The sequence below is a fragment of the Anticarsia gemmatalis genome, chromosome Z (assembly GCF_050436995.1).
Source record: "Anticarsia gemmatalis isolate Benzon Research Colony breed Stoneville strain chromosome Z, ilAntGemm2 primary, whole genome shotgun sequence".
NCBI lineage: Eukaryota > Metazoa > Arthropoda > Insecta > Lepidoptera > Erebidae > Anticarsia > Anticarsia gemmatalis.
In genome coordinates, this window is record NC_134776.1 from 10,630,074 (window position 1) to 10,643,827 (window position 13,754).

At 35.5% G+C, this 13,754-nt stretch overlaps 1 protein-coding gene and 1 long non-coding RNA gene across 2 annotated transcripts; one reads left to right on the forward strand and one right to left on the reverse strand.

Annotated features, from left to right (window-relative positions):
- Nucleotides 1-921: 921 nt before the first annotated feature.
- Nucleotides 922-2,751, reverse strand: LOC142986542 (uncharacterized). Its single transcript, XR_012960394.1, has 2 exons — nt 2,429-2,751; nt 922-1,371 (listed from the first exon to the last, which is right to left on the reverse strand). It is a non-coding gene; the product is annotated as an uncharacterized LOC142986542 (long non-coding RNA).
- Nucleotides 2,752-11,462: 8,711 nt separating this feature from the next.
- LOC142986490 (uncharacterized) lies at nt 11,463-12,725 on the forward strand. Its single transcript, XM_076135010.1, has one exon. It carries the CDS (start codon nt 11,552-11,554, stop codon nt 12,611-12,613), a length of 1,062 nt encoding a protein of 353 aa, XP_075991125.1. The 5' UTR covers nt 11,463-11,551; the 3' UTR covers nt 12,614-12,725.
- Nucleotides 12,726-13,754: the final 1,029 nt, after the last annotated feature.

A 13,754-nucleotide genomic window follows, 5' to 3' on the forward strand; every position in this document is an offset into this window, starting at 1 on the left:
CGTCACTCGTTAAGAAACGGCCTTACTCACAATAAATCCGTTTTACACGAAGCGACCGCGTGCCCCCTTCCTTATGCGTTTGCTTAGTGTGACACCGACTTTCTAAGGTTACACCTATTAACTGATGCTCAATATTGCCTTGTAATCTGGTAGCCTACAATAATTTAACAAAAATATTACTTTGCACAACATTTCAGTTGATTCTGACCAACATTTAACTTATTTCCATGACTGTATGGATGAAATTTCAACTTCGAAACCTAATAAAATATTTCGCGTTCGTAACTACGAATATAAAAATCGTTTATGACACATGATATTTACCGAGCATCGAAATTGCTTCAAAACTTCGGTTAAACGAAACGATTGTTGTGACATGTTGTCATTTAATGTTCAATAATTTAAATTTCCGTGTAAAAAGCGTAAGCCCTACTGAATATATTTCAGTTAGCTTTAACTAGAGCAAGAGCCAATTCATTCACGGTCAGAAAAAAATATCCAAGTAATAATATTGACGTTTTTGACAGATAATGTATAGAGAATCTGCCAAAATATTATACCTTAATTATTCCCCAAATAAAGTTAACTGACAGTTGAGTATCGGTCTTAGGCGGGACTGACAGTATTTTGCTATATTTTCTGTCACTTTGCATATTAAATAGTAAATCGACTCCTTATTGGTAAAATTGGCACATTATTCTGTTCTCCGCCTTTCTTCTATTCTTAATTCAAGTTTTAGTTTTAAATTGTTAGTTAGGAATGGAAAAAAGTTAGTGAACGTTATAAGGTGCCAGTATTACCAATGGCTTTTGATTGGTATGTTTTATATAGCCTCTAAGGTGACGAATGAATCCTAACTTTAGCTACAGGCCTCTATGGTCCTCTAGCTTATCTTTTGTGGTTATAAATAAAAAAAACGAATAGTTGAACTCGTTTATTTCATAGGACATTTAAAATGGCTGCGGTAGGTATAGATAACAATTTTTATAACAATATTTGGCAAGAAACTTACAAGTCACTCTCACGAAATTGACAATACAATTTACTTTTACTTTAATTGTACATTTATCTTGCAAGAATATAGTACAAAATTAATGAACAAACAATAAATTTTAGTTATACGTGCCCTTAATCAATGATTATACAAAAAAAGCATTTTTACTTTTTACATTTGGGGCAAGTATGTAACTGGATAGAATTGAATTGAAGAGATTCTATACAAATGCTCACAAAGTTTTAGTTGTTGTTTGAATAAGTAATGTTTGTCTTTTGTGGCACGCAGTGATGGTCTTCAAACTAGTCTGGGCCTCGGCTTCAGCAGTGCTGGTTTGCCTCGCCGATCTATCAGCCCGGTGCTCACGGGGCCCTCATCTAATTTGAAAAATAAAACAAAGCACTATTAACCATCCATATTAAAAACATGACTCAAAGCCTACCTACGTACAGCCTACCTAAAATATCTTATCATCGATATTTTTCATAAAAACCATCTTTGGTTCATATTCTTTTAATTTTTCGGATGTTGTCCCTAAAATTGCGTCATTACCGCGATCAATATCTTTTCCTAAAACAGTACTTTACCAACCCTGATAAATATTATTTTCTAATAAAGTTATTTTTCGTTATAGTGAGGGCACGTATGTAGCTAATGGAAATAACTGTAATCAAAAACGTTTAAGCCAATTATACGTTAATCGACGCAAAGGAAACGCGAGCGATGAGGAAATTGTTCCCTTACTAACGTTCGATTACGGAATTTATCACGCAGTGAGTTTCTTGCCATAAGTTTCTCTTTACCTACCATCTACTCCCATTTTAAATTTCCTATTTATTTAAATTTATTTAGTCTGCGCTATACGAATATAGATCGTGACATATGTATATTTCGGGAGAGAATAATACGCTTGTAAGATAAATTCTTAGACAGTTTAATTCGCTATTTAAACTTAATATTTTTATTTAAAACTCTTTTAAGTTGACCTAAAACTATAGATTATTATCTTTTACACCTGTCACCCTGAACAATTGCCGACGGAAGCGTTACAAGTGCCGGAATCTCATAAACTTATTTTATTTATGCCACTAAAGGCTTGTTAATAATAATACTTTATAGAATATTCAACTTTATTACTTTTTTATTCAGTTGATATTCAAACCGTCGATACAAGTTTAATTACTCAGGGAACATACAGGATCTCGAACGTGCTTTATAAATCCAATTGCACAACAAGAGCAAAAGCGGCGGAGTTCACACGAGCTGTTAACTCGATAAAAACCTACGCACTAGCGTTTGAAACTGCGGCGTTTTGTGACGCTGGTGTGTCTCCGAAGTTTTCTTAAGCTTCAAACTCTTTCAAAGTAGGTCCAAAATTTTTTTTAAAAATTTCGCTGATAGCTAATGAGTTGGAGAATGATGTGGTGAACTTACCTGAGGTTCACGGTGCCTCCATTTAGTTAACAGGTGGCGTTCGCAACAAGTCGAGTCTTGCGTTCCACAGGTCGCGGGCGGGCGAAAGCGGCAGCGGTTCTGAGGCGTCACGAAAGGCGGGTGGGTCGCAGCCTACGCACGCGCGCTAAGGTTCTTGGAAGTGCCCCCCCATCGATTTTCGAAGAAACTTTGCCTTAGGCGCGGTATTTACTAATGCAGAGAACTGCCTCGGGTTCCCCTTCATAACACTTTTCCCTAATTTAGACGAGGCAGTGTCCCACAACGCACGACGGCTCGTCGCCGCTACACGAGGGGCACTCGCGCTACTGCCATCCTAACCCTAAGCGCGCCACCGCGGCTACCCGCAGCAACGCGCTGCGTAACCAAAACAAAATATTAACTTTTTACTACGACTATTTATATCGACAAGATTAATCAAACCGACTGTTAAAATGTACAAACCCAACATTTCCGAGCTTAAATTGTTTACAATGCGAATTCCAACAATTCGGCAGTTGAAATTAAAGTTGGCCTCATATAAACGGCACAATTTTATCGAGAATAACTTGATATGACTCCATAATAAGGGAATTTTTATTCTGTAAAATCTTATAAAAAAAACATGCAATATTAACCGATGAAATATAAATGCTAAAGAGCGCGGGCTTCGGTCAAAAAACCGATTATGCACCCCTCATGAGAGAAGCTACCTGTTTGCTTTATTATTGAGACGATAACCCAAAAAACCCCATGGAAAAACTAGTTAATTACCTAGTAAGATTTTTCTTTTTTTTATTATAGTCTAAACATTGAACACACGGTCGTAACGGACGTCCTCTTTATATTTATAAGTAATCAGTTCTCAATCCGAGTCCGCTCACCATTTCATTTAAAAAACTTTATCTGAAGATGCACACAGTAACTTAATCAAGTTAAAATAAAAATCCCTTTTTAAATATAATCTGCTAGCAGACTATTTATAATCCAGTTTGTACATTTGATGTCCATATCTAGGAAAAAACTTCAATCAAAGTAACTTTGTCAGGAAGTTAATTAAACGATGTACGTAATATAGCATAAACGAAGGAAAAGGCGAACTAAAGAAACGTAACTATACTGCAATGTCAACAAAAAGTTCCGCCTAGGTTCAAGTTAGCAATTAAAAGCGGTACTTTCAACTCACTAAATGGGTATTACGACAAAAATGCTAGATTTTTGTGAATGAACGGCTGATTTTCTGTTTCTTTAGAACCCCTATATTTCTTTAGCCTGCATTATGAAAAAAGTTTTCTCCCGAAACAATATTCGCGAGGCTGATAGAAAGTAAACAACAAAGTTTTTATCTGCTTTACAATAAATACGAAAGTGTTAAACACATTTTTGTTTGTAAAAAAATTAATGTGCAATGCAAGTCCGATTCACATGAGTCAAAGCGTTTTGCGGTACAAATAAATCTTTTGTGCAATTTATCCGCGGCTTCACATGAGAATAACAATAGCCCGGGGCCTTTACGTGTAGTTTATACGATATTCCGTGGCATTCATTAGACAACGTAACTTTATTTCAAAGTTAAATATTTCTTACAAAATGTATTTTGAACCGGGACGGTAAATACTTCAGTCGCGCTTAATCAATTTACCTTTAAAAATAAAAATGTAATCGGATTGATGTGATGTTGCTTTTATTTTCACTTTTAACTGGCTTTAGTCGACAATATTTAATAAAAGGGAGCGCATTCATGCAGCGCTGGAAAACATTCTGCAATATTGGACATTTTTTGTTCATTGCTCTTAACTAATTAAGACTGAATATATTTCAATGAATTGCTTTTCGATAGTCGTAACAGTCTAGTTGCGAACAACAATAGAGCCTAAGTAGTCAATGTAAACTGCAGCCAATTCATTTGAATTGAGCTTTATTTTATTTCCGTATTTAGTTATATTTGTAAAATCCATCGCGAAACATCAGCAATTACGCTTTAGGAATAGAAAGAAAGTTGCACGAACTGTCTTTCTATTCCTAGAGCGTACAAAAAAGTTTAAAAAATAAAGAAGGATATATATTTTGCAATAATATTACGTGTAATTTAGAGGCAGTCTATAAAATTGAGTATTGTATTGCAACTGATAGACAGATACAGTTCCCGAATCGAGATACCTTGTAGATTCAACGCATAAAAACTGAAATTTTAAGACTGTGACTTACTCTATGTAATGTATGATGCGTCCCTTCAAATCTGACATACCCCTAATTGCTAATTCTTCCCCGTTACATTCCAACTATTTCCCAAAACCAGTAATCTTATCGTCGCCCTCCGTACCACGTCAGTACCAAACCGTTCAAAGAATTCTTCGTATAATCGACTCAGTACTTTTGAAAATCACTTCAAGTACCTTTTGTAAGTAATTTCTAAAAGTACTATTACTTAATGGAACTAGTAAATAAACTTGACTTCTGTAATACTAGAAATAAAACTACACATCCCAAGCACCTCATCTCTGACACAGCTTTTAGAAAAATAGTATTTCTCTTCATTTCCCACAAACTTTTAAAGTCAATTCTAAAAGAGAAATCCACGAACGAACTATGAAATCAAATGATTGATATGTTGCGGAGAAACTGAAAAGTACAGAACTCTTCACTTATTGGCACTACAGCACTGTAGTGGTAGAAAGAAGGCCATCCATTCATTAGTTGTTCGACGGCGTAGTATAACCAACGTCTTTATATCGCTTAGCCGACTAGACACCTCACCACACGGAATTGCAGCCGCAGATCTTAAGTAATTTAATCTAGTGATCTCAAGTGGGTAGGTCAGTGGGGTCGTGACCTCTTCTTTTATTAGCTACTAGATGAAAAAATTCTTTCCGATAGCCTTTCGTTCGTATAATTTCTGCTACTGGAGAGAAACTTAATAAATTGACTTAAGAAATAGAATCAGAAGGGCCTTACTTAACCCAATAACTTTTAAATGATTCCCGTGCATTAAATTAATGTGTTAAGTCAAATTATTAATGATGTGCTGCTTATAAACTTACACGAAAACCGGTATCATTGAAACATTTTCGCAGGAAATTCCTTTCTACTTTAAATACTCATACACAACCTACGCAATATGGATATGGACCCGGGCTCTTGCGTGGGAAGCAAATATCGAGAGCCATTCCCTTATGAACGATTTATGAAAAGTAAACTGTTTGAAAATAAAAAGAGTTCTTGCTCATTTCTTTTACGCTCGAAAAAGTTTGAGGTCAAAAGTGGCAGCAGAAGAAGCATTTTTGGATGGTGTTACTTAGTAAGATATATGTCTTTAGACAATCGTCGATGTCATTGGTTGTTTGTTAACACTATTTTCTTTTGAGTCAAAAGCCTCCGTACGGCTTTAAGATTGAGAGGTAAATAGTAAAATAATACACCTATTGAATAGAAATAATATTTTTAATGAATATCTGGAAATCCAAGGGCCTATGCTCTGCAGTAGGACACATAAATTGTTAGAAAATAAATAAATAGGCTCAGAAAGTATAGAACCAATTACAAAACTTTTATTTTGCGCGCAGTCAACCTGTAAGGTATAAAAGACGTATTGCCTAATTATCACCACTAAATCTTATTGTGGAAAAAGCAAGACAAAAATGTGGGTATGTCCAACAAAGTCAATCTGATCAATTACCATTAAAAATTAAAAATAAAGCTAGCGAGATAGACTCGCGTACGAAGGTTTATATCTATCCGTACATGATTCATACAAAAACAACAAAATATTCACGTGTGCCCACTTAAAAAATAATTATATTCTGTTTTTAGTATATGTTGTTTTAGCGGCAAAGGGAATAAATTATTTCTAAAAAATTCAAATGTTTAACTATCACGGTTCATATGATTCAGCTTGTCGACAAACCGACGGATAGACAGAGAAACCTAAGTATAATCTAATAATAATTACCTAATAATAACCTAAGTAAGTAATAAGGTATTAGGGCTTTCGGGTATGGAGTCCAAAAAAACAAGGGAAAAGTGTAGAGTTTTGAACCTGCCTACCTCCATGAAAACAACATTACTAACTAACAGCTATTAATAAACGTTATACAGTATATGTAAAAAAGAAATCTTAACTTAATACTCGGTATGATAGTGTAATGAATCCATTTCCTTCCAATATCAGTAGTAATCAGTAAGTAATACGTTGAATAAAATTAAGGCGCTACCGTGAGGTAATGACGGCCTGTGTTTTATATTTAGTTTTACTTGTACTATGAGTTATGATGATCAGTATGCGTATCACGTATCTCAGTTGACAATTAGTGGACATCAAGTCGATGGTCACTATTCGGTCTGCTTTACTGCAAATACCGAGCACGATACCAAACTCCAGACAACTATTGACAATAATCTCTACAGTTAGAAAAAGACTAATAGCACTTTTCCAACCTTGGAATCGCACGCGGGAGCTCGTTGATATCAGTCGGTTATGCTACCGACCACGTCAAAGAAGTATACGTACATACGTTTTGATATAACAATTATATCAAAAAGACCGCTGCCTTTAGACAGCAGAAAAACCTTTTCTTAATAAACTTCATGCATTTTTTTGGTAAATCATAGCCGTGGGTCACCCCGTGCACAAGTTATAACATACTTCATTACCAAACACAATCCCTACACAAACCAATTACGTTATATTTACAGGGTGTTCATTAAAATCGCTACGTCGAGGGCCACTCGCAGCAGATTACTGCACGCAAGCGAAATCACATTCTATGGGTATTATTGTTACGTTTCAAGGACCTTCTCGAAGCGGTGTACGATTTATCAATGTATCACGAGTGCGTTAGAAATGTGCTTTTGGTGCACAAAAATACGTCCAACAATCTCTTTTACGAATATATTTTGGCTAAAATTCTAAACGTTACGTTCGATAAAAGTTAATGTAAAAAAATTCCGTGGGGTGTTATTGAAGTCACATCACTTATATTCAAGTTTCACCACAAAGGAATTATTTTAAAACGTCATTTTAACTAGTGTTTGTATGTTTGGAAACGTCTCATTAGCGTAAGATCAAGATCATATTACGAGGGTTTAATTACTAAAACCATATTCTCTATACTACCTCTATTTAATAAATATGGTAACGATTCCATAATAATCTTTTATTCTTACCAGACTAGTGTTGAAAAATTCAGCCACATCTTTATTTTCAAGGTTGTAAACCATCAATAACTTAGCCAGCGATGGAAATAAGAAACCTACATACTTGAGAATTCTTCAAATAGTCTTAGAAAGTCGTAGACGTCCAAGTGATAAACTTCCCTACCTTATGCAAAGGTAGGAAATACTCTCACCTTGAATTGGACTTTTAAAATATACGACCATAGTTCGGAGAAATCGAAAGCAGAATTTGAAAAATAATTGCACTTTAGTTTTCTGATAAATATATTTTTAAGCCTTAAACCTCATTTCGCCATCATGGTGGACTGAAAAGCTAACCCCTGCTGAAATCTAGCAGATGGGTTAATTCCCAACAATTGGACATAAAGGAGGTTTATTTCTACACATTACTAAACTTTATGTCATAAAATTAATGACCTGCCGAGTTTCTCTTAGTCTAGTAGATTCAAACAAATGAATCACTGCGAATGATACGTTTTAAAAAGTTCATGATATCAGCCACTCTTGATTTTGTCACTGACACCGGTAGCTACGTACAGCTACGACTGCATGCTACAGGCTCTACGTGTGAATACCGTGCTACGATGGTGCTACGTAACTGCACGTAATTGATCAATCAACACGCGTATTCAACCGTTTATTGGATACTGTCCCGTTAATTGTTATAATAGCAACCATGTACAATGTCCATAGCTACGAAAATATTCACACTATATATTTAAGGAGTCGCTTCCTAAATGTATGGAGAAACAGCTATGTTAATCTACTCCACTTTATAAAAAATATATAAACTTCAAAGATCTTTTCGGTACCTAACTATAATAATAATTACTTTGCTTGCAAGTTCAAAACAGAAGTTTTCGAACTATTTTGCAACTCTGCCACGGAACAATGATAAATCCAAAACATTGCGATGGAATGTCATCCTAAACAATACAATAATTTTGGTACAAATTAAAACTAAATACATATTATATTAAACGTAGTTAACGAATTCGAAGTAAAATTTATAGTTTTATACTTTTTAAAACGTGTTCCTGTCCGAAATTGAGCCGTCTCTTTTAACTGCCAGTTCTATTTAGAAATAAATAATTCCTCTTTTTGATCCAATTCCTATATCATGGTAATCGGTATCGATATTGATTACTTCTAATAATAAATAGTTTACCTGGAATTATGCGGTGTTGTTTTTGTGAATTATTTATTGCCTACATACGCCCACACGGCTTAAAACCAATTTCAATATTATTTTATTCTATGGCAAAGGTTAATAATATTTGGAAATCATAATTCCATATTGCATTTATGTGAGCCACGGTCAAACGTACAATAATTGGTAGTGACATAACAAACAGATTAGATCGCGTCACTAAGATTATCCTCACCTACAATTATACCTCATGGCAATCTCAGAGGCGCTGCATCGACATATTACGTTCAACTAATTAATCCCAGATTCCATGACTCAATACCAGGTAACGAGATCTGACAGTTAGGTATGCAACGGAGGCGTGTGATGCCATTAGCTAAGCTAACTCTCTAGTACAGAGCTACTACTTTGCATTTCAACTCCTTAGGGCTTTACTATCGATCGTGTAACGTAAAACAACCCGGACTGGAATAGTTGTCAAGGCAAAGTTGTTGAATTAACTAAAGGTATCGGAGATTGTAAACAAGGAGCTAGTTACCTGTCACCGGTAAATGAAGACGTATAGCCTCCTAACACGTAGGGGAATGTCCACTGCTACAGGCTATGGGGATGACGTCACACTGTCACAGCTAATACATCTGCCATATAGATTTCTAAAAGTATTTAATTGTGAAAGATTCGTTTTTGATAACTGCACCGAAAGTTAGGACATAAGTCTAGTCCTAAACAAAGATAAATAATAAAGTCTGTGTTTAGTTTCGATGCACTGAAGTTAAAAAAACACAATTTTACTTCAGCTATTAAGAACCAATAACGCACTAACACAGTTTCCATCCCACGGAAATTTTACACTTCGGAAAACAACTCGACACTCTTAGAGATTTATAAGGTTTCAATAACCTTCCTTGATTATAACAACATTGGAATTTATCGGTAACTAAAGCAAGTGACGTAATGAAACCGTCGGTACATTGTAGGCCACTATGTCCCAAGGTTGACTAACTGGAATCTAGTTGCACTAGTGTATTTGTTTTTAATCAAACGACTGTTTATGCTCACAATATCTCGCTGGGACACAATGGACGATTGAGTCGTGCTCGCTAAAGGCCTTGATACACTGTTTGCATGTTATGTGACCAAGTATATCGTGAAGACGTTTTTATGTATGGAAAAACTGAAATGATTTTTTAATACCTTTATGATTATTTTCTAATGTTATTACCAGTGTAACGTGTCGGACGTCAACCAAATACATTGTTTTTAAGACGTAGTAAATTATTTGCAGTTAGCTAGCAGCTGTAGTCTAAAACAAGATAATAAAATAACATAAGTCTTTCGAGCTAACATATGTATTTTTCAAAAGGTCGCGGATAGTCGTTAGAATTCTATTACTGCACTTATTTTTACCTAACTATGTACCATAAAAGCAAAGGAAACTTTGATTTGACCGATATGCTTGCATGTATGTTCGTCGATTCCCCTATAGCTTCCACTTATCATAATTTAAAACGTTTACGAAGCAAAGTTCACGGTAAACAGATGCTAAACACAGACCCGTACCAATAGGAACCCTGAAATTACGTATGAAGGCCAAAAACGACAATCCATTGATCGATTTGTAAATGCAAATGTGGTTTTGCGAGAATGCATAATATTGTTGCTATTGCGAACGACTTTCCATGTTTACGTAATGTGATGGTCAATTAAAGGCTCTATCGTGGTCTAGTATTGACTATTTGCTATTCACTGAACAAAGGAAAAGTAAAGCAAATATAAATATATGTCCTCCAATTATCAACAAAACTATAATTTCTGTTCAATTTTATATGTATTAAACTATCAGCATAAAACAATTTTACTTTTAATTGCGTTTAGCTATACCTTATTTCAAGACTTATTAATACTATAAGCCATCTATCCAATTCTCTACACTCAGTCTCTTCTATTCGGAACATATCGTACAAATATTAATAAACCCACCCACACGCTTCTATTTCACACTACATATACTAGTTATTGAACACCAAATCGACAAATACACGTGCCTGACTAACTTTCAAAAGTCCTTGCACAAACTGCGAGCGACTCTATAAAAGTTATCTGACCTTTACAAAAGTTACGTATGCAATCGCCCTTACACAACCAACATTAATATTTTACGGAACAACTATTGTAACAATAGCAAACTAAATTAAATCTCGTACCTCGATGCAATTTGTGACTGCATCAACAAAACTTCATTCCATATGGAACTGTAAAGGTCAGGAGAAACGAACAATACTATTGTATTAAAAATTAAAACCTTGGAATGCAGTTGAACGTTAATTTTCCGTGTTTATGAAAGTGACTTGTTTTTTAATTACTTGGAAAAGTGTCTGTTATTTTTACTATAGATGTTATAGTCAATTATATAATTGTTTCTGATGGAAGAAAAAGCAAGGAAGCAGAGGTACATTTTAAAGTCCTAATCTTAATAGTCATAATCATAGTTTCAGAAGTACTAAAACTTGTCATCATGATTTAAAATATATTTTGACCACAAATAGGATTCAACCGCAGCGTTTGCAAATAATATGCGTTAATATTATTTATTACGCGAAATATATTTTGTCAATTAAAAATAATAATATATCTTTAAAAGCCTAAAACCCTCATTCCACAAGCATGCAACCTCAACATTCCACAAAGCTTTTGATTAAAAACGTCAATATGAAATTTAATGTGACGTTTTAAATCAATAACAAATTTGTGTTTATTTTGTCAATTTTATCAAAAATATTATTATTTTTATTAATCTACTGAAAATGGTCGTCACCAAAAATGTTGCTCCGTTTAATTCAAATGTTAAGAGGTTTGCGAAACCAACCACACATCCAAGCTTGGACCCGAGTGGTCTTTATCTTATAAGACCGGACGCGTGTGATCCCTGCCTCTACCATCCTATACGAATACAGGATCTATGTGAGAAAACACACGCCAAAAATATAGACAAGGATCCCTGGAGATACAAAAGTGAGCTCGAGGAATGGGCACAAAATTTAGGTTATAGAAACCAGAAAATTTTGGAACAACGCCGATGGCAGAACAGCTTACTTGGACCTGCGTGGACGGAACTCAACGAACCTGCCAAATATGAATCAGCCTGCCCTAATGTTGGTTTCGGTCGGACTTCCCGAAACGTGCGTTCAAGAAACTTTGTACCTGGTCCGGGGACGTACTATAAAGCAAAACCATTTAAAGTTCCCTATGGACCCCATTCGACACGACCAACTTTCGACAGAGAAGAACCTTGCAGATTCAAAGATCCGTCGCCGAAATGGTCACTCGCTCCAGATCGTTACAGGATCATCGACAAAGAAAGTATCGCTGAAAAGTCTAATAAATTGGTATCACTAAGAGGTCCCTACGACTTGTTCACCGGCAAACGAGATGGTACTTCGATCAAAAATCATTTCAACAGAACAAGATTAGCCGCTGCTACTTGGCCGATCGCTTTGAAGGGGACTTTAGACAAATATAGTAAAAGTCGTTTTGGAGAAATGAATAAAACTGGAAGGGATCGCCCGTACAGAGGCCGCAATACATTAGTAGATTTGTCGATGTGTCTCCGTAAACCCGAAGATCCTGGACCTGGCCACTATGACGTGTGTAAGCCGAGAGTGTTCCGAAAAAATCCTCGTGGTTTTAATAGTTCATATGACAAGCCACCAGGTTACATGCGCACTGTTGTATGGCCAGGAGTTGGTAGATATCGTATAACTGATGTACCTTATGAAATTGAAGGTAACGGGCATAAACACGTGTTCTTGAGCAAGCTGGGCAGGACAATCGGCGCTGTCTTACCACAACCGATGAACACTTTCTAACTTCCTATGTTGCTATACAATTATTTAGTAGAATATACATATATGTAATTTGTTATAATGTACAATGTACATATTTGGAAGCTAGAATATTAAACTAGAAGTATCTTTTACATTTTCATAGGAATATACGTAAATACATTTTTTAATAAAAACATTTCTCTTAACTCTAACATATTCAAAGAAATTACTCATTCATTTCCTCGTCTCTCGGAAACAAAACAGACTTTATTTTTTACTCGAGTCGAGCTCATTCATATTTTTTTACACAAACTCTTAAACATATTTGCTTGTTAGCGTGACCTTCACCTTGTAGAGCTAGAAGATTATAATATTATGTATAATTGTGTAGATTTGTCTGGATAACAATGCGGGCCCTCGTTAGCTAGGTTTCCCGTAGTCAATAATATTGGTAGTGCCGTTTTCAATGGCCACAATTCCAGCGAAGCGTGCTCCTTTTGTGGTCAAATCCAATAGATTTCTATCTTACAATTAGCGTATTTGATTGTACAGTTTACTGATAGCAGGTTTACGTATCTGACGCCAAGCACTGGAGAATAATTAGCGAATTATTTATAAAAGTTATTTATAATAATTTATTTACGTCTGTATAAAATTGATAGTATTGGTTCAATTTGTCTCTGCGGCTAACATAATCGGATCGGTACGGTTGAGCGTCGAGTGTAACAATCAGATTATTAACGTTACTATAAACAATTATCGGATTGGACCGGAATCGCAACGTGGCCGCGATACCGGACGCTCTGTCACCTAGGATTATTCAATGTGAGAACATTGCGAACATAAGTTCGTGATGCCGTTTAATAGATGTGTTAATCGACAAACAATGATATTCACTTTGAAAGCAATTAAAATGAACATCATCTTCAGCCTAACGTTTCTTGCAACTTTGTTAGAGTCGGCTTCCAGACTTGCCAAATGCAGGTTAATGCCAATATTTTACATGGAGCGACTGTCTAACAGACCTCCAACACCCGGTAAGACTGATTGTCTGACTTTTAAAGGTTCTGACTACTGGTAATGACTGCCAAAGGTCTTAGAAAACGACAGCCTAGCTAGACGCAGAATTTAACGAGCCTTCCGAAACATGACTATAGAGGAATTTACTTTAATTCATTACTCT